This window comes from Ochotona princeps, chromosome 7 (genome assembly GCF_030435755.1).
Source record: "Ochotona princeps isolate mOchPri1 chromosome 7, mOchPri1.hap1, whole genome shotgun sequence".
In the NCBI taxonomy this organism is placed as follows: Eukaryota; Metazoa; Chordata; class Mammalia; order Lagomorpha; family Ochotonidae; genus Ochotona; species Ochotona princeps.
In genome coordinates, this window is record NC_080838.1 from 86,952,453 (window position 1) to 86,979,423 (window position 26,971).

General features: G+C 47.8%; 1 protein-coding gene across 1 annotated transcript in view; it reads left to right on the forward strand.

Moving 5' to 3' along the window:
• CSMD1 (CUB and Sushi multiple domains 1) overlaps positions 1 to 26,971 on the forward strand; it is a 652,915-nt gene that overhangs the window by 612,573 nt on the left and 13,371 nt on the right. Inside the window, exons 51-62 of the mRNA XM_058666667.1 lie at positions 6,176 to 6,364; positions 8,701 to 8,874; positions 9,451 to 9,633; positions 12,772 to 12,948; positions 13,479 to 13,658; positions 15,556 to 15,729; positions 15,945 to 16,118; positions 17,653 to 17,726; positions 19,790 to 19,901; positions 21,147 to 21,326; positions 22,802 to 22,846; positions 26,122 to 26,283. Coding sequence (XP_058522650.1) covers positions 6,176 to 6,364; positions 8,701 to 8,874; positions 9,451 to 9,633; positions 12,772 to 12,948; positions 13,479 to 13,658; positions 15,556 to 15,729; positions 15,945 to 16,118; positions 17,653 to 17,726; positions 19,790 to 19,901; positions 21,147 to 21,326; positions 22,802 to 22,846; positions 26,122 to 26,283 — 1,824 coding nt within the window. The remainder of the gene's footprint in view (positions 1 to 6,175; positions 6,365 to 8,700; positions 8,875 to 9,450; positions 9,634 to 12,771; positions 12,949 to 13,478; positions 13,659 to 15,555; positions 15,730 to 15,944; positions 16,119 to 17,652; positions 17,727 to 19,789; positions 19,902 to 21,146; positions 21,327 to 22,801; positions 22,847 to 26,121; positions 26,284 to 26,971) is intronic.

Genomic DNA, 26,971 nt, shown 5'->3' on the forward strand with positions numbered 1-26,971 from the left:
CCAGTGCCTTGTTGGGCACTGCTGACTCATACCTTAGGATGTTATGACAACCCGGGGAATTCAGCAGGGAGGCCATCATCTGGGATATTAAGACAAGTGTCCTCTTGACACACAGTGTGCTCATTTCTGAAAGGACTGAGTACACTCAGAATTGTGTGTTTTGTACAGCTATGAAGGGCATGCCTGTATCTGTGCCCCCCTTCTTAGAACTTGCCTTCAGAGAGGACAGAAGTTAAGTAGTTGTTGATTGTTGAGATGCTGGCTCAGCAAGCACCACAGAGCTGTGCCAAGGGGTCTGTCCTAGCCTCACCCACTCTGCCTTGTAAGCACAAGCACACTTGGGTACACAGCTGCTCTGCCACATACAGCTGATGAAGCAAGGGCTGGGGCTGAGACCTTGGTATTGGGGTCCTAGGGAAACAGAAATCTCCAAGTCATCCTGCAGCTGACTGTCTTGATGGCTTTTTTCATTTATTTGAAAGACAGAAAGTGAGTGAGAGTGACAGAGAGAGAGAGTGTATTAGGATAATCATCTTCTACTTGCTGGTGTACTCCCCAAATGGCTGCAACAGTTGGGCTGGGTCAGGCTAAAACCCAGAACCAGGAACTGTGCCCAGGTCTCCCACATGGGTGACAGGGACCCAAGCACTTGGACCATTCTCTCCTGCTTTCTTGGGGTGTTGGAAGGAAGCTGGATTGGATAACGAGGAGCCAGGACACAAATAACGCCTATACGGGATGTCAGAATTTCAGGCAGTGACTTAATTGTGCCACAATGTCCACCGCCGTACAGCTCTTCCATATATCATCTACATATGATTGTATGTATGACCTAAGCGTAACCAATACTTAATCTTTAAAAACGGCATGTCATGTAGCCATATGTTGTGCAGAGTTCGCTTCCTCCTTCGGTGCAAGTTTAATGCCTCTTAAATCAGAATCTAATGCCTCCTGGAGTTCACTTACATGCCTTTATGCTTAAATCTCAGCTACTGAGTGAGTGTCATAATATTGCCTGTTTATTTTGCTGTCAGTAAAATCCAGAAAAATATACCCATAGTTTGGCAAGTCAAAGGAACAGAAGGCTAAAAAGTAACTCTCCCCAACTGGACTTTATGACTTTGTTAATATTAGGAGAAATATGCTTCCATGTTCTACCCTAAGACAAGTAAAATACAATTATGTGAATTATTTGTGGCCCATGTCAGGAAATCTTCATGTCATGTTAGTAGTAATGCACTTGGGGAGAAATGGAAACACCTGCTCAGGAGGCAGAGGGATGTGTGTGAGCAGAGAGGACCTGGAGGCGTGCAGCTGGGTGGGTGTGAGCAGGAGCCCAGGACACCTTGCTTGCTTTTGCGTCAAATCTGGGAGTTGGTTTTCAGCCTTTTGGGGAGGAATGCAGGCTTCAAGTGAGGGTGATGGAGGAGGAATATTGGCCAACATTACAAGTGGCTGTGTGTCTTCAAACAGGGCACTCATCACAACACAGGGTGCACCACTGGGGTGTTGCTCTCCGGCCCCATGGGCCAGGTACACTCAGGATGTGGTGTAGCTCCGTGCTCCTGACTGGGTTCGAGCTGCTGACACAGGACATTGTTCGGGGCTTCCTGCAAATGGGCAAAAGCCTAATGAATTCGGTATCTGCTCCTGTACCACGAGGTTCACATTCTCTCTACGCTATTGCTGTGTCGTTTGGGACTAACTGCTCCTGTGTAGCTTCACTGCAGTGATCATGTTACCGTGATGTTCCCTGCAGACTTGTAAAGCTCTGTCGAGTTAATATCTCTGCTCACAGTTAGCTCTTAAATTCCAATCTTAGAGGCCATGTGCTGTATACAGTCCTCGGTGCATTCTCAAAACTGGGGATGAAACCCTCCATGTAGTGGGAGATGTCAGTAAAGGGGCAGGTCAAGTTCAGGCCTGCACCTATTTTATTTCTAAGCACAAAGTGTGGAGCTAGCTGAAAGCTGGCCTTCCAGCCGCTGTGCCTCCCCTTGGCAGGTGGCTCAAAGATTATGCCAGCCACTACTCCCCAGCAGCAAGAAAGCAAAAAAGCCCTGAGTAGTTCATCTCAACAGCATAAGGGCTCTCACACTGACGCACTCATGTCGCCATTCTCTGGGCACCACTGGAAGTGACAGGAAATTGCTGCATCCTGAGTGACAGGCATCTGCTGGGACCACAGTGAGCACCCTGGCCTCTCAGGGCACTCCTCAGGCGCCTGTCAGTGAGCACCCTGGCCTCTCTCTGCCCTCCTCAGGCGCCTGTCAGTGAGCACCCTGGCCTCTCAGGGTCCCCTCAGGCCCCTGTCAGTGAGCACCCTGGCCTCTCAGGGTCCCCTCAGGCCCCTGTCAGTGAGCACCCTGGCCTCTCTCTGCCCTCCTCAGGCCCCTGTCAGTGAGCACCCTGGCCTCTCTCTGCCCTCTTCAGGCCCCTGTCAGTGAGCACCCTGGCCTCTCTCTGCCCTCCTCAGGTCCCTGGAAGTGAGCACCCTGGCCTCTCTCTGCCCTCTTCAGGCCCCTGTCAGTGAGCACCCTGGCCTCTCTCTGCCCTCCTCAGGCCCTGTGTCCGCAGGACCCACTGGCCCTGATGAAGTTAGCCCCCTTGCTGTCAGTGTCATTTCCCTTGTGATTGCTGCAGAACAGCAGGCTCCTCCTCCAATCAGGGCAGTGTGTTTTGCCTGTTGACTGAATCCTGGCCATGGAACTTTCAGGCAAGCATCATGTCCACTGCTTTCCATGTTTCAAGTCTAATTTGACTTTTCCTGTTTCCTTTTCAGTTTGCCTAGGAATTGTGTCTGAAATTAAAATAGATTCATCCCCATGATTTCCTTTTCCAAACAAACTCCAAGAACAGCGCTAGTGGCCCAGGGAAGTAGGCTCTTAGTGAAGGGTGGGCCACAGGAACTGGAGAGCATGCGCTGCAGGGACATGATGCTGTATGCACACTCAGAAGCAGCCTAGGGTTTGGTCTGGGGCTTCTGTGGCAAGCCAAGATTTGGGATGTTCAAGCTAAATTCTGCACAGTTCACTGCAGAGGCTCTAAACTATATAAATGCCTGAGATTGCCATTTCAATTCATTATATTAAATGTTTTGATTAATGACTAAGTGCAGTGAACAAAGATACATGAGAGAAATATAGTGTATTTAATGTAAGAAATTACTTCTTGTGTTCTGAGAGCAATAGGTAGGACTCAGAATTACTTGAATCAGCTAAACATCATTGAAGTGTTTTTTTTTTTTTAAACCAAATACCTAGATGCAATTCATGCATAGGAATCTATGAGGTTAGTGTGGGAGGTGCGTGGTCTGACAGCCCAGAGCCCCTGCAATCAAGACAGTGAGGAGCTGTCAGACCACGTCATGTACTCACGCTGCCCTCTGTCGCAGGGTGCCGATGGTCACGTGTGTGAGAGGAGGCTCGGGACCTGTTTGAAAGGCCCACGGGGAAGCTGGAATTGAAATCTGTCATCACAGGGAGTTCATGAATCATTGCCGTCGGCCCTCCAGCCTGAGCCTTGCAGGAGGAAAGCCATCAGTCAAGGGGACAGACAGGACAGCTCAAGTAATTAGCAATCAATTCTGAAACGCAAAGTCCCCAAGTCTCATTCATCAGCCATCTACAGGTTCACCCTCCGAGAAGAGGCCAATAATTGGATCTCATGGCTCTATTGGTCCTTGGCATTGTCCAAGAGAATCCTTCAAGTGTGATCCTAAGAGCTCAGACCCTTGGCTACATTTATATGCCAACTAAAGCATTCTTAAAGACATTGTTAAGCATTCGGAGTGTGTGAAGGATTTAATGTGTAATGTGTGAAGTATTGTGGAGGGCTACAGGAACAAAGGATGAGGGGTGACAGCACCGAGAGATACTGTCATGTTGGCGTTGATTTCTCTCTAACAGCCGCATCACCAGGAGCCCTAAATCCTACCTATTCCCAGCACAATAGTCTCCCTGACTTTGGACCTGGCTCTGAGCAGTATATTAAGTTCTCGCTTTGCCTTAATACACAAGATGATTCATGAAGCGCATTCAGTGTGTCTGCTTGCTGGGCTGAGTATGTAAGCCGTCAGTATTTTGAGCTCAGCTTGCTGTCAGGTTTGGGCTCCTGGGAACCAGGTCCAGGCAGGTTGAGGGTAAGCTGCTGAGATAAACCTCCCACAGGTCTCCTGATTCATTCCCTTACACCTGATTTTGCATCACAAGACAAGGGCAGGAGGTGGCTTAGGCAGGGCCAGCTGTCACCCTATATTACCCCACACCGTTACCTTCCTGCCATCTCCACACCGCTTAAAGGCATGGCCTCTTGTTAGAATGTACCTCTGACAGCCCAGCTGTCAATCATGCCAGCCTCTTTGCACCACTGCTGAGGTGAAAACTGCTTGCACACAAAACAGCAGGAAGAATGCAGATGGCCTGCCTGGGCACTAAGGGATATTCCAGCATGCTGCCCCTGCACACACCCTAGTCTGCAGCAAGGAATTGCAAAGCTTCAGCATTCTCTGAGCAACGTGCCAGGCTAGGCCTGCCTGCAGTGTCTCTGATGCAGCCTGGGGTGAAGAGGAAAGACTGTCCCGGATCTATTGATGGAGGTGCATGCAGCACTATAGTTGATAGTCTGCGTGCACACTGGCAACCTCCCCCCAGGTGGCGCTCTCAGAGCCCCTGCTGCTGTCCAGCTTTCTTGCATTTTGGGGGTGTGAAGGTCCCAGGCTCAACAACGTCTTGTCCCTTCCAGATAATCCTAAAGCAGGCAAATGTTCCAGCAGATTCTCTGTGATGAGAGCATCACACCTCTCATGTGCATCTGCCCATGCATGGGGAGGGTCACAGCCGTGGCTGTGGAGCCCCAGTGTGAATCATTCATAGATCGCAGCTTGTCCTGCAGGCATTGGGGCCCACGCTCACATGGGCAATGGCTCCTGCTCCACCTTGGAGTCTCAGACAAGGCTCCTCTCCAGGCTTGCTTGGAAGGGTCACAGTGGACACTCAACCTCACTGTGGTCAGCAGCTTGTTTGTCAGCACCCCTTGTCCTGTGGTGCTCATTGCCCACCTGAATGTCTACTTAGTGACCCTGTACATTTCCTGCACCACCACACAACAGGAAGGATGGCACCACGGAAGTGTTTACTTGTCTTGTTTTGCAGCCAGAAGACCTTGAGACATTCCTCTGCAAAGCCAGGATTACTTACAAACGACACCATTCTCCCACTCCCACAGGGCTCTCTAGAGCTCCAGCTGCCCTCCCACATCCTGCCTGCTCCAGAATCACATCTTGGGGCCCACAGTGGGCGACACCTGCCTGAGAAGGCCTCCTTGAGCCAGAAATACCTGGCGAGGGCAGCCTGGCTGCAACTGCCTCAGGCCCTGGCATGGTGGGTCCGAAAATAAAACCATCCTCCCCTGGCCCTCGTCTGCACCTCTGTACAGGCTCAATGCACCCTCTCTGCCCTGGGCACATGGGCACCAGGAAGGAAGACACCTTCCCTGTCCTCGGCACATGAGCACCCAAAAGATACCTTTCCTGTCCTGGGCACATGAGCACCCAGAAAATATCTTCCCTGGCCTGGACACACAGACATCTGGTCTAGTAGGTGTCTTTAAGAGTAACAGCCGAGCCACAGAGCATGATCACTGACAGGCCCTTCCCATGGGAAATGGAGTTCACTGAAGACCCTGGCTGCACCCCCATGTCTGTCAACAGAAGAAATGTCATTTTCCTTGCATTTGATATTACATGAATACAGGTCAAAGCACTGACACACAGAGGACCCTGTTTGTATGCACGTGTGTGTTTGTGGTGCAGATGAATTCATGACTATGCTGCACACTCCCTGAAACACCCCACACTTTAATTAAGGCAGTCCACTCTAATCAGTGGCACCTCATTGTTCTTAGATCATGCACCCTTACTCAACAAAAAATTTTGGAATTTTTAGGAAATTCTTCAGGCAGGACACTTAGGATGGCCATGGGAACAGGACTCCTGTTGGGTATTGCTAGAAACCGCATAACCCAAGGACAGTCAGCAGAACTCACCCAAGGGGGGTCTGAAACAGGCTCGGAGTGATGCCCTCACATGGACACTAGGAATCTGACTGCCTTTCCAGCCTGCACCCCCAGTCCTGGTCTGCTGGCCGTGGTCTAAACTGGATGCTTTGTCTTGCAGTGGTGAACTGTTCTGACCCTGGCTTTGTGGATAACGCCGTGCGTCACGGGCCACGCAGCTTCCCAGAAAGCTTCCAGTATGGTGTGGGCGTCATGTACCACTGCAAGAAAGGGTTCTACCTTCTGGGGTCATCTGCCCTGACCTGCACGGCAAGTGGCTTGTGGGACCGCTCTCTGCCGAAGTGCCTGGGTGAGTGGACATCATCTTGGTGTGTCCATGCCACAAGGGTCCTGAAGGAACAGGACAGGACACATTACGCTTGTCATAGCTTCAGGAAAAGGGCTGGGTTTTAATGTTCCTTGTCTCTCCAACTGCCAATTATGTTAGTTCTTAAGAATCAAAAAGCACCCAATGCAGCTCAGGTTCACTTTAAGGGGAAAAGGAACCCCAAAGTGCTCACAGACCTGGCCTCCTGGCCCAGTCCTCAGGGTGCCATTTACAGCAGCCCATCTGCCTGTGCTTATTGCTGAGTAGCTGCTACTCCTGGGGACAGGCTTTGTGTGGTTCCAGATCCCTCACTGTCTCTGGTCCCAGGTCCAGAACCATAGGAGAAGACTTGGCAGTTTGACTTGCATCAAGTGACCCAGCATCCATGGTCAGCAGGATGCAGAGTTCTGGAGGCCCACATGGGTCTCATGAGAACCTCAGGTGCAGCCAGGGGTGGCTATACTGAAAGACATAGTGCCCCCCTAGTGCATTGCTAGGAATCAGGGACGGGATGCTGGGCTGTGAAACAGAGGGGCTTTCCACAGCACACCAAATCACAGGTGGTGAGACGTCAGCATCAGGGCCAGGCTCTCGGTTTCCACCAGCTCCAGGAGACTCATCCTCTTCAGACCTTGTCTGAATTAGAGGAACAGGTGTTCATTGCTTTGGCCTTTTGATAATCAAGCAAAGGCTGTGAGCCTCCCTTGAAATCCAAACTTCATTTTCTTCCACACATTCCATGTTGATGAAGCAAGCAGACCGTGAGGCCTGCATAGAGGACCGAGGGGACGATGCACGCGTGCAGTGCTCATCCAGCTGACCTTTTCCCAGGGGAGCCTAGGGGAAGGGCAGGTGGAGAATGATCTGGTTGGATTTCTCCCAAGGCCCCTGAATCTACAGGGAAACATCTCAAATAATTCTCCCTTTAACGATGGAGTTAATTTCCATGGAGAAGGAGAGGTAGCAGGCACATGTGTGAGCACCTCGCTTCAACATCAGCTTTTCCAACACATTTCATTGAAGTCATCCCTGGCCTCTGAGATGGTTGCGCTGTTTTGTGTAAAGATGCTGACACCCTTCAGCTGCACCCACAGCTGCAGCTTTCTGCTGTGTTTGTGTGTCACGACATTGCAAACTCAGGCACGTATTGTGAAATGCCCAGGACAGCGGGGAGGGAAGAGAGGAGGAAAGGGGAGAAGCCCTGTAGCTACAGAACTGTGAGAGAAAGTGAGAGTAAGCACAGGCCCTGGTGGATTGAGTGTGTCCAGAAGCCGTCCTCACCAGTGCTGCCTTCACGCGCGGATGCAGAGGCCTGGGAGGCACTCCATTGTGTCATTGTTTAACTGATGGTTTTCTTTTTCTCTTACATTTTGCCTGCCAATGGTCACTCCCCCACTGGGTCTCTGATTCAGTCTGATGCGCTCCTCTGTGTAGATGGAATGTGCTAGGCAGACAGGAGTGTCAGCGTGTGACACGCAGGAAAGGCTGATGGGACCCAGGGATACATGACACTCTCACTCCCGCTCTCAGGTCACTGGTGACCCTAGGCAGTCCGTACAGGCCATCTAGTCGATGGTCTGTGACCACTCCATCATTAGCCTCAGTCCAGTTAGTTCTTTGCATAAAAATAACCAGTGTTAACAGGAAGCTGGTGCTTGTGGGAAAAGAAGGAGAGGTCAACTCTGCCAGAATGTGCCATTTCAAGGGACGTTTATATACAAACTGGAACTGACTCAGGAGAATTTTAAGGGACTGGATGGAAAAACAGTGAATATTTTATCATGTGATTGGGGGAGGAAAGAAAGAAGTTTGTCATTTTTTTTTACTTACACAGTTTAGACAGCTACTTGTTTAGAAAGAAATTGCTAAAACAGTCCTCATAGGCACATTTATTGCAGACAAAGTGAGTTTGACAGTGTGTGACCGTGCTGCTGCCTGAAGAAATGGTGGGGATACTTTGGGTGGGTCCTTGAGATGCTGACCATTTGGAACCAGTGAAGCATGCGTGGAATCACTGAGGCTAGTGACTTCCTCCTGGAAATCACGTGTGTTTGTCCTGCCTTCAGCATGGCGTGTGTTAAGGTCTGGTAGGCAGCTTGCTGTCTGGCCTCTCCTCTGCCCTTGTAACCGAGCACTGGAGAAGTGGCACAAGCTGACATTGCTGTTTCTTCTGACAGGGACTGCCACGGGGTCAGACCCCCACTGCGCGCCTCTGTCTTTCATGGGCAGTGTTTGTGGACTGTCCTGGGGCACCTGCTCTGGAATCTGGCCGTGGGGGACACTGCTCTCTTACCTCTCTGTGTTGTATCTTCTTTAAGCCATATCATGTGGACACCCAGGGGTCCCAGCTAATGCTGTGCTGATTGGAGAACGGTTCACCTATGGGGCCACAGTTCACTACACGTGCAGCGGGGACCACAGCCTCGTGGGCAACAGCACCCGGGTGTGTCAGGAGGACAGTCACTGGAGCGGGGCCCTGCCCCACTGCACAGGTGAGGCTTGCTGCCAACACAGTTGCCCATCACTTCCCGCCCCCATGGCCAGGGACGCATGTCCCTGCCTCCCTGCTCAGGTGCCCTGGTTGGTGCTGTATTGGTCTCTGCTTCCTCTCAGTTTTTCCACATTTTGCCCTCATAGGAATTCATTTCAGTGCATTAGCACTTCTGGACATGGCTGTGTATAGTCTCCGCTCTCATCTGCCTCCTCCCCACTCCGCTCACCTCCTCTCCTCTGCCACTGCACACCCCTGCTCCTGCTTTCCCTGCCACTGCCTGCTCCAGCCCTCCAGGAACAACCATGTATTCGCCTATGCTGCTGCCAGAAGTGCAACATTTACTCTCACAATGGCAGTTTAATAGGCCAAATTGGTTAGCAACACAAGAACAATGTCTTATGTTCTTGCACTTTTGGCTCATCCTAAAGAAAGCTTCCTTGTCCGATGGCCAGAATTCCATACAACTGACACCATGTTGAATATTTTGTTCAGCGTTTTTTCTCTTTTTTCAAGCTCAGCAGCTTGTGTCCAGGTTAATGCAGCTGTGCATGGCCACTTGTGTTTATTTCCACAGGAAACAATCCTGGATTCTGTGGTGACCCAGGGACCCCAGCCCATGGATCTCGGCTTGGGGATGAGTTTAAGACCAAGAGTCTCCTCCGCTTCTCCTGTGAGGTGGGCTACCAACTGAGGGGCTCCGCCGAGCGAACGTGCCTGGGCAACGGGTCATGGTCAGGACTGCAGCCTGTGTGTGAGGGTGAGTAGCTTGCACTCAGGAGTGTCTCAGAGAAGCTAGACTGTGGAACGTATTATGAACAAGGCTGGAAAAGCTCCACAGCAACCCCAGAGGTGTGTTCAATATGTACAATTAAACCTGCCCCTGGACACACCTCAGAGAGCACACCACTGCCGTCATGGCTTGGTGCTAGGAGAGACTCTGCTGGCAGGGTCTGTTATATATGTGTTTGATACATATGAAACACTTTTTATGTAATTTGGTCAACTTTATAAACTCACACAATATTGCAATAAGAAATATAAATAAAGGCTCCTCAAGCTTTAAGTGTTTCTTGTCTTATCATGATTATTTTTCTCTCCTAGTTTGTAACATGTTTGATAAGTAGAAAGTAGTATGTATATATCCAATATTATATATTATCTTCACAGAATTCCAGATATGAAGAAGCAATGCTGTATATGCATATATGTATGTGAGTTTTTGTAATATAAACTTGTAAATGCCTACATATGTTAGCAAATGTATGTGTGTATATTGATTCTCATTTAGAGTCAAGATTATATTGGATTTATATATGTATTTCATGCATATTATGTACAAATGCATATGTATGCATAGACACACAGGTGAGAATGCATATGACATAAATATATACAGAAATAAACATATGTCACAATGTGTACAGGATATGTATGAATATGCCTACATATGTGATAACACGTATCCACATTGGCATGGACACACACATGTGCGATGTATGCAACACTCATAGGTATATGGTAACCCCCTATGGAGTCATGCCTGTGGCACACACACAAGCATGTGCATAAACACTTGATGCATGAGCAGGTCTCGCTCTGAACTGTAAAGACTAGGCCCTTAGTAAACCAAATATGATCAACTACTACCAGCCGTGGCACTCGGGACTATGAATTACAAGATTATCTTTTTCTAGCTGCCTAAAGCATTTGACAATAAAGGAGTAGATTTATTTTACTCAAATTCTAACTTTTATGTTTTATACCTGCTTTTTTGAGATATGATTACAATTACAATTTTCATGACAGGAGACTGTTCTGCCTAGCACTGGGGGTTTTCTGTTCCACAGTAAGTATCTTCAATGAGTAGTCTTATTTTTACAAACACATGGCATGTGCCTTGAGAAGATGCCATTGCTTCTACAGCAGAACAGCCAAAAGGCACAACCTGAATCTTGTCATGAAGAGGCAGCAGAAAAATTGAGCATTCCACATCAAACTCACTGCCTGCACGCCTATAGACAGGCCAAGGTCTGAGTGTCTGTGAGATGCCAAGGTTCTAATCTAACCAGTCTGTGGCCCTACATTAGGTCCTACCCTGGGCCAAAGGGAGTCATTCATGACATTGTTGGAGCAGCAGGTTCTGACCTTGAGTTGCCGCAGAGGTTGGAAATAGCACAGAAGTCTTTAGAGCAGGTGATGATGTACTGTTCACCCACCTCAAGTGAAGAAGGTCATGAGTGTGTGTTAGGTCACACATTGTGTCAGTGTCCGATTCCAGGGTCTACTGATGATGTTGTGATGACATTGAGATATGTAACTGTGAAGGGTCAACATGTCTACAATGCATTTGCAAATATTTTAGAAAATGTATGCATGTTAAGAGAAGATGGGATAGAGAGAGAGAGAGGGAAATGGGAACATAGAAACAATTGTTTTTATTAATATTTTGCTTGTTTATTTGATAACCAGAGTCACAGAGGAGAACCAAATGGAGAGTCTTCCATCTGCTGGTTCACTTTCCACATGGCCACAACAGCCAGGGAAGCCAAGTTCAAACCAGGAGTTTCTTCTGGGTTTCCAACAAGAGTGGCAGGCACCCAAGGACATGGGGCACCTTGTGTTGCTGTCCCAGGGGAATTGTTAGGCAGCCGGATGATGTGGAATAGCTGGAACTCAAGCTGGGATCAGTGTGGGATGCTGGCATCACAGGTTGTGACAATACTCGCTGTGTTACAGTGTAAGACCCTCCCTCTCATTTTAACTCTGCCTTTCAAGAAAATGAATAAATCTTTTAACAAAAGTGTCAGGAAAATTTGCAGTGCTGACAATATTTTTCCAAAATGCTGTGCCACACAGAACTGGGCATGTCCACACTACGCTGCACAATGCTAAGACCTTGCAAAGTTGGGCAAGCACTTTTCATGCTGATAAGGCAAGGAATCTCACAAATTGCCAGTGCAATCACTTCAAAGCTTACATAGCTTTGCAGCCTATGTACTAACATGTTTTTGAGCAGATTTTGTTTTCAGACTAGGTTTGGAAGTGGAACAAATAACTTTGCAAGAACAATTTTAAACCAGTTGGTCAGTTTTAGGTAGTCCTCTGATTCAGTTATGTAATTAAATTGCAGTCAAGCACTGCACTCTTTATTCATCTATTGTATCCTTAAATGATACAGTAAAAAGAAATAACAACCTTGCTCAATTGAAAACATCAAAGAAAAATCACTGAATGGAAGCATCATCCTGAAATATACCCAGGGGCTGTGGTACAGTCAGCCAGCTGGAGCGCACACAGCCTGGCATGAGCTACAGCACTGACCGGCAGCGTTGGGCCTGAAAGCTTGTAGGAAGCCTGAGGATACAGTTCAAGAGGATGTAAGGAGAGCCATCCCCAGGCCAATCACCTTGGCTATCGCCTTGCTGTCACAAAGGAGATGAATTTCAAAACCGCTTAAGCATAACCACTCGGGTTCCTCAGGCACTCTCTATTTTCCAAAATGAATTCACCCTGAGATGGAGCACTGAGTCTGGCATGCCCTGAGTTCAGAAACACAGCCAATCATACACAGGAGACAGCTTCCAAATTGCCCGTGCAATGTATCTGCTTGAATGTGGTCACCAGGATTCTGTGTTGGTGTAAACAATGTGCTCAACGCCAGTTTAGCACAGCTTTGAATTTAAGTGCCCTCGTTCTTGTCTTGATGTGACAGGAAGTCACGCACTTTAGAGGACAGTGCGAGGACACAGCTTCCAAGCTTGCAGCCCATGAGTCCTACAGTGTAGCATGGCGATGACTTCCTGTGAACTGGCCTCCTGCTAACCTTGGACAACGTTGTCCCCTGCGGTCATGGCCGCCGAGGTCACAGGCGCCTCTCCGTGTGCTTCCTTCTTAGCTGTGTCCTGCGGGAACCCCGGCACGCCCGCCAACGGCATGATCCTCAGCAGCGATGGCGTCCTCTTCTCCAGCTCGGTCATCTACGCTTGCTGGGAGGGCTATAAGACCGCAGGGCTCATGACTCGGCATTGCACCGCCAACGGCACCTGGACGGGCACGGCTCCAGACTGCACGAGTGAGTAACTGGTGTCATGGTGGATGCTGGCATAGCAGGGTAAATGCCCTCTGCTGTGACAAGGGGAAGCAGGAATTGTGACTTTCAAGAGCTTTGTTATTTGTTTTTTTATCGCACAGTGAAGCAAGAAAACCTACAGGTGTGAGTTGTTTGTGTTTGACTGGAGTTTCTTTGTTCAGTGTGTAGAAGTTCTCCACCATGTTATGTGGTTAAGGCTGCTTAGAGCTTCTAGTTGGAGGCTGAAAGATCTCACCAAGACCTTTCTGTCTGGAGACCCTTTGGGCTACAGAGCGGTAACATGTTCTGTCCTGAGCCCAGCTCCTTGAACCTGGGCAGGGTCACACAGGCTCTCACCAGAACAGCAGAAATAGGTGATTCCAGAGACAGTGTTCCTAAGAGCAGAGGAGGAGGCAAAGAGAAGCAGCCCTGGTATATTGCTGTGGAGGGAAGCTCCAGGATGGTGAACTGGGACAGAGGCCGCCGCTTGCCCTGTGTCTGGCTGTAACTTTCTCTGTTGCTTTTTCCCTTAGTCGTGAGCTGTGGGGATCCTGGCACACTAGCCAATGGCATCCAGTTTGGGATCGACTTCACCTTCAACAAGACTGTGAGCTATCAGTGCAATCCTGGCTATCTCATGGAGCCTGCCACAGGCTCCACGATCCGCTGCACCCGAGACGGCTCCTGGAACCAGAGCAAACCCCTCTGCAAAGGTGGGCTTCCACTGGCCAGTCCTGTGGGCCTGTGCAGCATGGCTTAGCACTGACATTTTGCTTCCTTTTGCATTTTTGTATTTACACAGCCTTTCTATGGGCCAAGGAACCTCGAGAACACACTACCACACTAAATCGCTCGACATCAAATCTTTATCTATCTATCTATCTATCTATCTATCTATCTATCTATCTACCTATGTATCTATCAATCTATCTATCTGTTTGCAATTAGTGAGGCACCAAAATGCAGTGAAGGAAATAAAGCTGACTAGGCCAGCACGCATCTCAGCCATGAGAGCCCAAGCTGCATCCTGACAGTGTCTCAGAGCGGTGGACATGTCCCACTGTCTTCCTCCCCTCCTCCTCTTGGGGGACACTGGTGGCTGTAGGGCTGAGCATGGATTTGTGAAATTCTTCCCAGGACTTTATCAATACATTTTCCTTGGACCTAGCTGCCACCCTGGCACAAGGCAACGCTGCTTTATGTTTTAACTAATCCGTTCATTTTAAAGACCAGAAGAGAGCAGCAGAGATCTCCCATATATTGATTCTCTCCCCACATACCCGGAACAGCTTGAGCCAGGAGCAAGGAACTCAATCTGGGGCACCACATGACTGGCAGGGACCCATCCATCCGTAGGGCCTCTCAGGGAGCCCAAAGCAGGAGGCGGGGATGAAGAGCTGAGCCTGGCCTTGAACAAACGTCCTCCACTGGGGGATGTGTCCACACTACGTATCTCCTGAGCTGCCACATCCAAAGCTCGACCCTCACATTTTGAGTTTGATTTTCAGATGGAAAAACTTGCCCCACAGAGAGATGTGGTAAATACCCCATAGCCTCCGGCCTTCAGTCGGAGAGCAGGACATGGCTCTCTTCCTGCCTCTTCCAGAGGCTGTGCTTGCAGAAGACCAGAGCTCTGCAGTGTCTTTTAATTCCAGGCCAAGACAATGGTGGACCAAGGGGTGGGAATGTTGAGATAGGTGGAAGAGCTGCAGGGGGCTCTTGGAGGGTGTCACAGCAGCTGGTTCCGGGAGTGAGGACTTCCATGGTCAGGACCCCAGGGCTCCAAGGAGGAGTTGCACAGGTGTTGTGAGCAGGTGTACTAGAGGTGGGCAGGGATGGGCCGGGGCTTGACATCAAGGCACTGTATTAGATAGGGAGCCTATGAATCACCGACATGGTGGAGGATCCTCAGGGAAGAGGCAGTGGGGTCTTCCCTGGGCTCAAGATGACCACGGCTTTGTATGAATGGGTTTTTGTTGTTGGTTTCTGGTAACCTACAAGCTTCAAACTCTCCCTTGCCTGTGACATGGACTCTACCCTCCTTTCTCTCCAAGGAGGTTGAGGATCTCTGTGTTCTTTCTCTTGAAACTCCTAACACTGCCCTGATACCTAAGAGGTGCTACGTTACTGAGGGTGAATGTCACTCACTCTATGTTGGACAGCTCCTGCTCAGTGGGATGGTGGAAGTTTCCAGTAAGGTGATCTGGACTTGAGGAATTTATATGTGCCTTTGTAGGCTTGTGCTCATCTTCCTAACGTTCCCTGTACTTGTCAGAAATGGCATGGCCAGCGAGTCCCACAAGCCCACACCTCTCTCCCAGTTCTCACCCAGCTTGTCAGCTGACTCATACCTCCTGCTCTCTGGTTAGGGTACTTGCACTCTCAATGACTATTTGGCACATGAAAGCGTAGATGGGGAGAGTATGAGTAGCTGGGGAAGGGCCCATGTCCAACTGCTATTTTATTTACTTCTTCAGTAGTTCCCTTGCTAAAACTGCCTGTGTAGACACCATGTGTACCTCAGGTGGGTGGCAGCATGGGTGACCTGAGTAGTGGAGTCATGTTGGATGCTCTGGAACATGGACTGATGCTGCTTGCTCTTGGAAACAGCTGTGCTGTGCAGCCAGCCTCCGCAGGTGCACAACGGGAGAGTGGAGGGCAGCGACTTCCACTGGGGTTCCAGCATCAGTTACAGCTGTGTGGACGGCTACCAGCTCTCTCACTCGGCCATCCTCTCCTGCGAAGGGCACGGCGTATGGAAGGGAGAGGTCCCCCAGTGCCTGCGTAAGTTTTGAATCCAGCCCATGGCACAGCCTGTGGGGGGAGCACAGGGAGGTGTGGCCCCAGCTACAGCAGCACTCAGTCATGTGTGCCTGTCACAGGTGCTTTCCTTAAAGGTGACTGCTGACCCGAAAGGTTTAGCGGCATTCCTGAGATATATTCAGGGGTCTAGCCTGACCCAGGCACATGTGATGTGACTTCTTTCATTGCTTCCCTAGCTGTGTTCTGCGGGGATCCAGGCACCCCTGCCGAGGGGAGGCAGAGTGGCAAGAGCTTTACCTACAAATCGGAAATCCTCTTCCAGTGCAAATCTCCCTTCATCCTCGTGGGCTCTTCCCGGAGAGTGTGCCAAGCTGATGGCTCCTGGAGTGGGGTGCAGCCCATCTGCATTGGTAACTGCTGGGACCATCCTGAAACTGGGCCCTGTGGGGTTAGGCTGATAATGTGCCAATAGAGAACATCCTATAGGCACAGTTTCTTGGCCTGTGCAGCAATCAGCCATGCTGAACACGGCTCTTCTAAGACAGAAACTGGTTAATGTGACTTCACCCTCATGCTGAGGTCTGCCACCTGCATAGCAGGCGGTCAGCAGCAGCCGCTGCACTGTGGACAGCTAAGGGAGGGCTCCTGTCCTAGCCCCAATGAGCCTCACTGCTGAGGTCTGCCACCTGCATAGCAGGCGGTTAACAGCGGCCGCTGCACTGTGGACAGCTAAGAGAGGGCTCCTGTCCTAGCCACAAGTGAGCCTCATTACAGAGTCGGCACAGCTGATGCTTTATCACAAGTTTGATTGTTGTCTTAGTTTTTAATATTTATTTATGTGAAGGTCAGACTCACAGAGAGAGATGATCCGTCCCCTGGTTCACTCCTCAAATGTCTACAGTAGCCGGGGCTGTAGCAGGTTGAAACTTGGAGCCTAGAGCTCTATCCAGACCTCCCACATGTGTGACGGGACCTCAAGGACTTGGGCCTTTCCAGTGCTTCCCCAGGCACACTAACCAGTACCACAGTGGTTAATCCAACCAGTACCACAGTACCACAGTGGTTAATCCAACCAGTACCACAGTGGTTAATCCAACCAGTACCACAGCGGATGCCCACCCTGCAGATGGCAGGTTACCCTGACACAACAGAGCACTAGATCTTTCAGGGTTCATTTTGATGACTCACCTTGCTGTGTTTTCTTTGGCAAATATGCAGTGAGCAGTGATGATTTATAATCCTGAATAATTTCTGAATAATTGAGTGATATCTACTTAAAATAAGGACAATAGTAGAAATAACAGGAGCATTATTTCTAATTAAAACAATGCTTAGCCCATGGGAACAATTTCTGTGCTAAAAATACTGTTCTTTCCATGGTGAGTCAGTTGCTCTGGGGTGCCAATTGTGAAGAGCTCCCTGCTTTGTTTTCCTGTGGCAGCTGGAATCCCCGAAGACTCGGGGATGTTGCGTTTGCAAAGGTCACTGTGCATTTCCAAGGTCCTTCCTCTTGCAAGGACTAAAGTTCTCTTTATTTTGAAATCTGGAAAGAAATGCAGCCAGACATTTGGAACAATGCAGTGGAAGACCCAAAGAGATGGAGAGCAACTGGGTTGTTACACACCCGAAGGTACTTACGGGAGGCGACTCATTCACCAGCTACATGCACGTGTCAGAAAGCAAACCAGAGAGTAGATCACACTCATTCTTACGTAGGAAAGAATAGACACGCAAGCTGTGAAAGTCTGAAAATGAGCCGAGGAGCAAGTCTAAGAAGATGTTTGGAAGATAAACAAAAACATCATCCAGTTTTATTTATTTTTTTAATTTTCAACAAAAGAAACCTGGACATTTGCCAAAAAAAAGTCTCAATTTTGTTTAGAATTTAGAAAAATAGCCTCGATTTCCTGCAGGGACTGAAATGGCTGCCCTCGTGCCTTTCAGATCCTGCCCATAACAGCTGCCCAGACCCTGGCACTCCTCACTTCGGAGTACAGAACAGCTCCAGAGGATATGAGGTACTTAACTTTATTTCACCAGTTTTCAAAATATAAAGCATAGTTGACACTTAAATGTGTATGTTTATTTTTTATGTTTTTAACCATTTATTTATGATTTTTTTTTAAATTTGAAAGTCGGAGTTACAGAGAGGGAGATCTTTCATCTGCTAGCTCATCGTGCCCACCCCACCCCCGTAACAGTTGCAATGGCCAGGCCTGGCCAAGGCTGAAAGCAGAGGCCAGGAACTTTATCCACAAATCTCACACGTGGGTGGCAGGGGCCCAAACAGTCAAGAAGTATATGACGCTTTCTTAAGTACAGTAGCAGGGAACTGGATTGCAACTGAAGCCAGCATCTCTATGGAGTGCCAGCATTGTAGCCAGTGGCTTTGCCCTTGTGCCATAATGCTGGCCTCTGTATATCCATTTTATTTTAAAACAAGTTTTATGTTTGGTATATGCTTGGTATATGCTTGCAATGAAAGAATCTCAACTGATCTTGAACTGTGGTAATGCAACAAGGTGGAGGAATCCACCATGGGGGGGAATCCCAGTACCTATAAAACTGTGTCACATAATGCAATGTAATTAATAATAATATAAAAAGTTTTAAAAATTCCTTTGATACAGTCCCATAGACTCAGGGGTTTCCCCTTTTCCCTTTTTGTTCCCTCTCCCCTACTGATTTCCCTTGTACTATTATAATATCATAATCTTTCAATAACAGCCATAATTTCTGCTATTTAAGTGTAGCATGACATTGTGGGTATACACAATGGTAGAAAGTCCAGCATCCTATTGTCAATATAGATTTAGCAGTTTCATTTGGAGTCTATCTTTATTCAGGAGCAGAGATGCATACTGTGTTGTAACCTCACTTCTCAGTATGATAGTCCCTCATACAGTTCCTCTAGAGGAATATATGTACATGCATGTTTACTTACATATCTGTTGACCTCATATTTGGCAAGAAGGTTGTCTTATATCAGAGACAACATCCACTTTCATAGGCCATAGTTTCTACGTTTTCCCAGATAAGATTCGTTCAGCGAGGATTCCACATGTGTTTTTACTATCACTATCAGGATAACCATTAGTGTTTTCAACACTACGGTAGTGACTGTCGTATAAATGTGTGTTTGCAGGCATGCATAATCTCAAGTGCTTCTCAGCTACACTCAAGGCAATTCCCAAACCAAGGTCACCTGTTTCTGAATAGTTAGACATTGAAGAATTCACCCACAGACTTAATATATTGGGCCAGTAAGAGAACATTCTGGAGAAAAATAGAAGAAATATCTTCTAGTGTTTTGCTCTAAGTTTGCTTGTGGCAGCTGTCTTCCAGGAGAACTCTGAAAGCCCTGTAAAGGATTGCAACAAGGAACATCACTGTGGAATTTACCTTTGATTTTGAATAAAATGCTCATTCATAGTTCCATTAATATCGGAGCACTATCTTAAAATGGGAGGCAAGGAAGCATAAAATAAAAACTTTGACCTTCCTAAAAATCCATTAAGTCACTGGATCTCTGATGTTGTGACTTTGAATCCTGGAGTTACTGTGGTCACTGTGTGGGATGAGGGATGTCAGTAAGCAGGTGCAGGAGGTCGCCCCTCCTCTCCCAGGAACCCTGGAACACCCACACATGGCAGGTGCAGGAGGTCGCCCCTCCTCACAGACCCTTCTCATGGCAGGTGCAGGAGGTCGCCCCTCCCCACAGACCCTTCTCATGGCAGGTGCAGGAGGTCGCCCCTCCTCACAGACCCTTCTCATGGCAGGTGCAGGAGGTCGCCCCTCCTCACAGACCCTTCTCATGGCAGGTGCAGGAGGTCGCCCCTCCTCACAGACCCTTCTCATGGCAGGTGCAGGAGGTCGCCCCTCCTCACAGACCCTTCTCATGGCAGGTGCAGGAGGTCGCCCCTCCTCACAGACCCTTCTCATGGCAGGTGCAGGAGGTCGCCCCTCCTCACAGACCCTTCTCATGGCAGGTGCAGGAGGTCGCACCTCCTCACAGACCCTTCTCATGGCAGGTGCAGGAGGTTGCCTGACTCTGAATCCTGTGTTGGCTTTCTGCCTCTAGGTGGGGAGCACAGTGTTTTTCAGGTGCAGAAAGGGTTACCATATCCAAGGCTCAACAACGCGAACTTGCCTGGCCAACTTGACATGGAGTGGGATACAGACAGAATGCATACGTAAGTGCAGAGTGTCTGGGAGCTGCTCGTGGTCATGGGGAACAGTGAGAAGCTGGCCTAGCTGGATTCCTTCATCCTGTTCTTCCTCTGTCCTGCAGTTTGGGCTCCTAGCACAGGCAGCTGGGTCCAGAGGGGAAGCCGTTTCTCAAGGCACACAGGCATGCAATTCGCTCTGGCGAAAGGGGCAGGCGGGACTAGGGGTGAGAGGGCTTCTCTAGTTTAGCCACCTCTGGGTGACATTGAGGTACACTCATGTCTGAGAAATGCCTGGACACCCAAATGAGATTTGAAATTCAGGAGACGTTAGTCCTTGCCTTGACATCCGAGGGTGACCTGGAAAATGGGTGTATCAAATAAGTGGGGTACTTAAGTTGTTACACTTACTGTAGATTCAAATTGCATATAATTATATCATAGTTAAAGAAACAGATTTCATTTTGTGCCTATTGATAAGAATTAACAAGATGTTACACGTGATATTAGTACATGAGACATTCATTCCATCGACTATGAATGTAGGAAAATGCCACATGTCACTCTTCCTATGTTAATTATAAAAATGTTAGTAGACTGTTCTGTAAAAATCAATATAAGATGTGCTTTTGTGTATTTGTAAATATTGCCAGGTATGAATCTGTTAATTTCACTAAGTCATTATACACATTATGTATGGATAGGATATATGTATGTGTGTAAAAGAAATAAACTCATAACAGGCCCTCACCATATTGGCAGCTTGAATGTTTGCTAATATGTGAAATATTGTCACTATTTTAAGCAACTGCTGTCCCATTTAAAACTTATAAATTTGTTTTGTAATTTCCATGTCCTTTATTTAGACACAAAATGTCAACTTTATAAAAAATGAAGTCATTTGAGATATCAGGGGCCTTCAAGAAGTTCATTTAAAACTAGTATTAAAAATTTTGGCTTTTGTATTAATAATTCAAGCTCCTTCAAATAAAATAACCATTATAATCTCATTTATTCATAATTATGTGTTTGAAGGAAATACGAATCTGAGTTTATAAAACTTACCTTTTAAGGGTGTTCCATACATTATGTAACTTCATAGTTATGACCACCATTCTAAATCTCTATTCATAAATCACACACACATGCACTAACTTTATAATCACATCCGTTTTCAAACACTTTTGCTGCTATTCCCTTTTTGGGACTCTCATGCTAACTGTATAGTGAGCAGAGCTTCCGTGTTTCTTAGTGAAGTCTGTGCTTTTCCAGCTCACGCCTGCCGACAGCCGGAAACCCCAGCACATGCCGACGTGCGAGCCATCGATCTCCCTACATTCGGCTACACCTTAGTGTACACCTGCCACCCTGGGTTCTTCCTCGCAGGTGGCTCAGAGCACAGAACATGTAAAGCAGACATGAAATGGACAGGAAAGTCACCTGTTTGTAAAAGTAAGTTACCAGCCAAGGAGTGAAAGTATGTTCCTAACTCACAAGGACAAGCGTTGCTGCCCTCGAGGCTGTACCCAGGCTGAGGAGGGCACAGGTATCGCTCAGTGGGAGTGATGCTGCTGCTCTCACCGCCTGGGCCATGCCCAGGTGCACTTGCAATGTGTCTGTGTGTGCATGGGCAGCAGGGTTTATCCTGGAAGGCACGACCAGCAGACCTGCAGACTTCAGTGCTCTATAATTATGTTGGAAGCCCAAGAGGAAAGCCACCTTGTTGAGGGAAATCTTCCCATGTCAAAAAGAAAATAACATGTCGGGCATTTTCAGAAAACTCTATTCTTAAATGAGACTGGACAGACAGCACTGAATACCTGAGATCATGTGAAGTCAGCTACCTGTGGTATTTTTAATACTACAAGTGTTTGGCGATTGAGTATTTCATCATGTGTGCTTCATTCTGATCCATCTTTTTGATTTACCAAAGAAATCAACATGGACACGATGCACTGATTACTCACAGTTGTGTGAATTTGCTAATGAGAGTGTTAACTCTGGGTCAGCTTTCATGATATCAGACTGCACATGCCCAGCCCAGCTTAGTGTGGGCATGCGTCGAGCGCCGTATGGCACACAGCCATGGACTGTGAGAAAGCCAGTGGCTTTGCTTTGAGTTTCCTGGGGTCTTTTTGTATGTGCAAGTGAGGGACTCTTGAGAAACACGGACTTCCCTGACCTTCCCTGTCAGCAGAACTGAGACTTTGAAAAATAGTAATTGGCAGTTCGATATAAAAGTAGAAATGCTAAAGGATTGTGAGTTAAATCTAACTTGATGGACTAAGTTAAATACAATGAAACAATCTAATGGGCTTCAATATTGACTTAAAAAGTCATCCACTCATATGAGGGATTGGAAGTCTAAGAGAGTTTAAAATTTTTAGCTTTTTAAATATTGCCTTTTTGTCTGGGACAGGATATCCCCGATAGCATGCCAAAATAAATAAATAAATAAATAAATAAAACCCTGCCCCCAGCCACCCTGTTTGCAAGGCTCTCTGTTGTAGCCCCGTCAGTGGCCAGTGCACATAGCTCGATGAGCAGCCCCAGCCACCCTGATTGCAAGGCTCTCCATTGTAACACCATGAGTAGCCAGTGCACGTAGCTAGAAGGCAGCCCAATCACCCTGATTGCAAGTGGCGAGTGCACGTGGATAGATGAGCTGGACAAGTGGTCCCAGCCACCCCGTTTGCAAGGCTCTCTGTTGTGGCACCGCCCTTGGCAGTCTTCCCAGCACACGCGGCCCTTCCCGTCACAGACAAGCCTCCACGTGAATCTGGGTTTACGAAGCATATATGTACGCTCCTCATGCTTGGTACATTTTAAACATTGAAGAAAGGAAAATTGCTTCAATTTGACATTTTTTTTTCAATCTTATACAAAAATAAGCTTTTGAAAATGATAATTTGTCTTTTTACTTGTAGGTAAAGGAGTGAGAGAAGTTAATGAAACAGTTACTAAAACTCCAGGTTTGTATACCAGAACAGTTACAGATTTCCATCGAATTAAGTCATTTGTTCTCTACTCTGTTCTGTACAGTGAAACCATTTTTAACACTGGAATTTTGGATTCACTAGTCCACGGCCAACTTACACAAAACTCGACTGGGTCTGTGCCCATCTCAATTCCTTGCATTAGAGTGGTCTTTCAGAGCAGTACACCATCACACCACCAGGAGGCAGCCCTCTGGTGTTGCCTCTCAGTTTTGTTTGCATATCTGCCTGGGCGCTTGACCAGGCTGCAGTGTGTGTGGCCTTGGGAACATGGCCTGGTATAATGGAGAGCCTTATAAAGAGGGTTGCAGTCCCTTCTCCACACGTGTGAGCTTGGAAATGAGGCATTTGCACAGCGAAAGTTGTTAACTCAGAAAGCATAAAGACGGAACCCACTGTTTATTCCAGCCCATCTGTCAATCAGGCAGCCGTGGCATGCTAACCTGATAACTGCGGCTTTGTGTTGTGTCAGCGCTTGTAAGATGCATTAAACAGGGCCCAGCACAATGGCTCAATGGCTAAATCCTAGCCTTGCATGTGCTGGGATCCCATGTGGGTACCAGTTTGGGTCCCAGCTGCTCCACTTCCCATCCAGCTCCCTGCCTGTGGCCTGGGAAAGCAGTCGAGGACGGCCCAAAGCCTGGGGATCCCGTACCACTGTGGGAGACCTGGAGGAGGTTCCTGAGGCCTGGTTCCTGGCTTCAGATCCTCTCAGCTCTTGCAGCTGCTTGGGGAGTGAACCAGCAGATGCAAGATCTTTGTCTCTCCTTCTCTCTGTAAATTTGCCTTCCCAATTTGAACAAAATTTTTTACAAAAAAATTACCTTGAAAAGCACTTAAATGATGCACTCCTTTATCCCTTTGTCGTACTGGAAACCCTCTGCCATTTTGAATCCATGGTAAAAATTTAAACAACCTTTGTCTCCAAATTACATTAATTTATATCAAGTGTGCTTATTTGTTTATTGTTTCCAGAAGTAGAAAACTTTTGCAAATATTTAAGGTTATTTGTCTAGTATTCTCCTTAATCATGTTTTTCATTGGTTGCTTGGACATGAAGCTCTTGTTTGGAGGCCAACATGAAGAGAGTCTATACTGTTGTTAAGGCAGACACTGTTTCACTTTTAATTCATTTTCTAAAGATTAATCTTTTTTATTGGAAAGGCAATATTAAAAAGAGAAGGAGAGATGGAGACAGAAAGGTCTTCATCTGGTGGTTCATTTCCCAAATGGCTGCAATGGCCAGGTCTCAAGCCAGGAGCTTCCTCTGGGTCTCCCATGTGAGTGTAGGGTCCCAAGGATTTGGGCCGTCATCCACTGCTTTCCCAGGACGTGCAGAGATAGCTAGCTAGACTGGAAGTGGAAGAGTCCAGGTGGAATATTGGCACCACAGGGTAGAAGATTAGCCTGTTGAGCCATCATGCTGACCCCTCACTTTTAATTCTTAGATGAGGCAAAATGAACCAACAGATTTAATTTCTACACCCTCCACAGTGAAGGGATTAAAAAACTCTCACCTCATTTCAATATTACATGAATATTAAATCAACTGCAAAAGGCAATACTCTGTATTCCAGGAACACTTTATTTCAGCGGAAAGAAACTTTGTTTTTATTCTTTGTTCATCTTTCTGTTTGCTTATTTTGTTCTTCAGATATTGAAATATCTATGTATTTTTGTAGCAGCAAGCATTTTCCTCCTGGAGGGACTTGCTAGTTAAACTTGCTTCTTTATTAGGGTGACAAACCCTAATGTGACTCAGCCATTTGTTGTTCCATACCAGCAACAAGTCAGAAAACAAAGGTCCAAACCCATAGTCCCCCAGCATGACTGATGGCCACACTTGCACGTAAGAGATCTACTGCCAAAGCTGTGGTCTCCCTCACTCTTCTCCATCAGGCAGGGCCCAGTCCTGGGGCATGCCAGCACAGGCCACTGCAGTGAGTGGCTTGAGCCAATGCGTAGTGTCCCCAGCTGAATGTGAAAATTCTGATTAGAGCAATGCCCTCTTCAAGGCTAGTCTATTAAGAGAAACAAACCAGCTGGGTGTTGCTGATTGAAACAGGAGTCTCCCAAGGCCCTTGCTAGGTAAACAGACAGATCTAATGTCTGTTATTTATAAGCCACTGTGTTAGCCACTGGACTCAACACTTGTCACTGATTTTATTTGAGGAACATTAGGAAGATGGACACTGCAGCTGTGATTCAGGAGCCCCTTCCTTGCTGGGCCGAGTCCTGCAGGTTTCCTCAGGTAGAGAGAGGGGAAGAGAAGCCCAGGGCCCCATGCACCTGTGCATTCCCAGGAAGTGTGGTGGCTCTGTGGAGGTGCGTTAGGCCAGAAGCTGAGCCTCACTGCTACCGGCACATCAGACGGCTTATTTGATTAATCCTCTTACAGTGTATCTTACCTAATCACGCGCGTCAAGTACATCTGGAGGCAAAAAGCAGTGTGCGCCTTCGTACCATCATCAGTGTCATTGTTTTTCCTTAGAACACTCTTCACTTTTACATCAGTTTTGTGGAAATGCACCATTTTATATGTTTATCAGCAAAGATATACTATTTGAGGATTTTTGAAAAGAGTGAGAACAGGAACTTATCTGGCCTTCATGTTGTTATTGTCCCACATACACGGTGAGCTTTAAGGAGAGATGGAGATGGAGATGGGGAGGTTTGGGAGATTGTTCATTCCACCACTCTTGATCGTGTTGGAACATTTATGCAAGGTTAAAGTGGAATGAAGAAGTCAGCAAGCGGGAGACTGGCTCAACTTATAATAAAAATCTGAAGAAACAAAATACCCTTGTCTTTACAAGCTCCGCACATCCGGTCAAGGCAGTGCCTGGAAAGGCAGGCTTGTGGAGGCCAGGGTGATCCTGACAGGTGCTGCTTGTCAGTGCCACGGGGCCCTCTGTCTAAGAGCAGACGTGGCTGATGGGGAGATGTCAGTGTTGATGTCATGGATCAGTCTGATGCACATCTGGGCACAGTAAAACTGAACCTGAGCAGCACTGGCCATTGGCCTTGCCAGGCCTGTCCAAGTCGCTGTACTTAGGCCTCTGAACGCCTTCTCTGTTAAAGTACCAGATCTCCCCGCACAGCACGGTAGCACTGCTCCTGCGCCACTGCTATGCAGCATCAGGCTACCTTTGTCTCACTCCCGCTGGGTACCGCTGTGCCTTCTGAGTGTAACATGCTGGCATGCCTCCCTGTGTGAGCCCTAACGCGTGTCTCCTGCCTTCCTTCTGCAGTTCCTTCAGACGTGTTTTTTGTCACTTCTGTGTGGAAGGGATATTATGAACATTTGGGGAAAAGACAGCTCGCAACCCTGGTCGTGGACTGGTTCAACGCTACCAGCAGTAAGGTGAACGCGACCTTCACAGCAGCTTCGCAGGTGGAGCTGAAACTGACAGGTAAGCCGGCAGGAATGTGGCAGGGTGAGCAGAAGTGGACCGTGGCCTTGGCTCATGGGCAGTCTAGCTCACTGAATGCACGGTGTGGTGTGTGACCTTGGCATTTTCTGTTTTCACTGCTGCCTCTAAGCAGCCATGCAGGGTCACAGTGTCATCCCATTGGAGTGGTCACAAGTACCTTGCTCACATCTGTGCACGCAGAGGACAAGGTTTGAAATGTGCATCCAGATGTGTTCCACGAATGTCACCCTTGTCACCTTCTTTCCTGAACTCAGTTGCTCCTCACCAGATGCTTTTGGTCATTACAATGAATGAAGTAGCAACAGTTCTGGTTTACATGCCAGGCACCATGTTGCACACTTAGTGTATCCTACCATGCTCACCATATGGTAGTCTTATGTCAGCACTCTGGTTAAGGAAGTTCCTCCCAATTTAGAGCAGGCAAGATTCCTGGGATAGTAAGTAGCTTTCCTAAGGTGACCTAGAAAGTCATGGCCAAGGGCAGCATTGAGCTTGCTGTCAGAATCCTACATACACACTCCTAGCCAACAAGCATAATCTCACCTTCAAGCCCAAGTCCAGCGCTGTCCTGTAACTGTCCCCACTTTCTCCGACAGTTTACTGTTCCCCCCGATTAACTGCCAAAGGCTTAGGGCTTTCCATGAATCAGTCACAGGTTCTGCCCTGC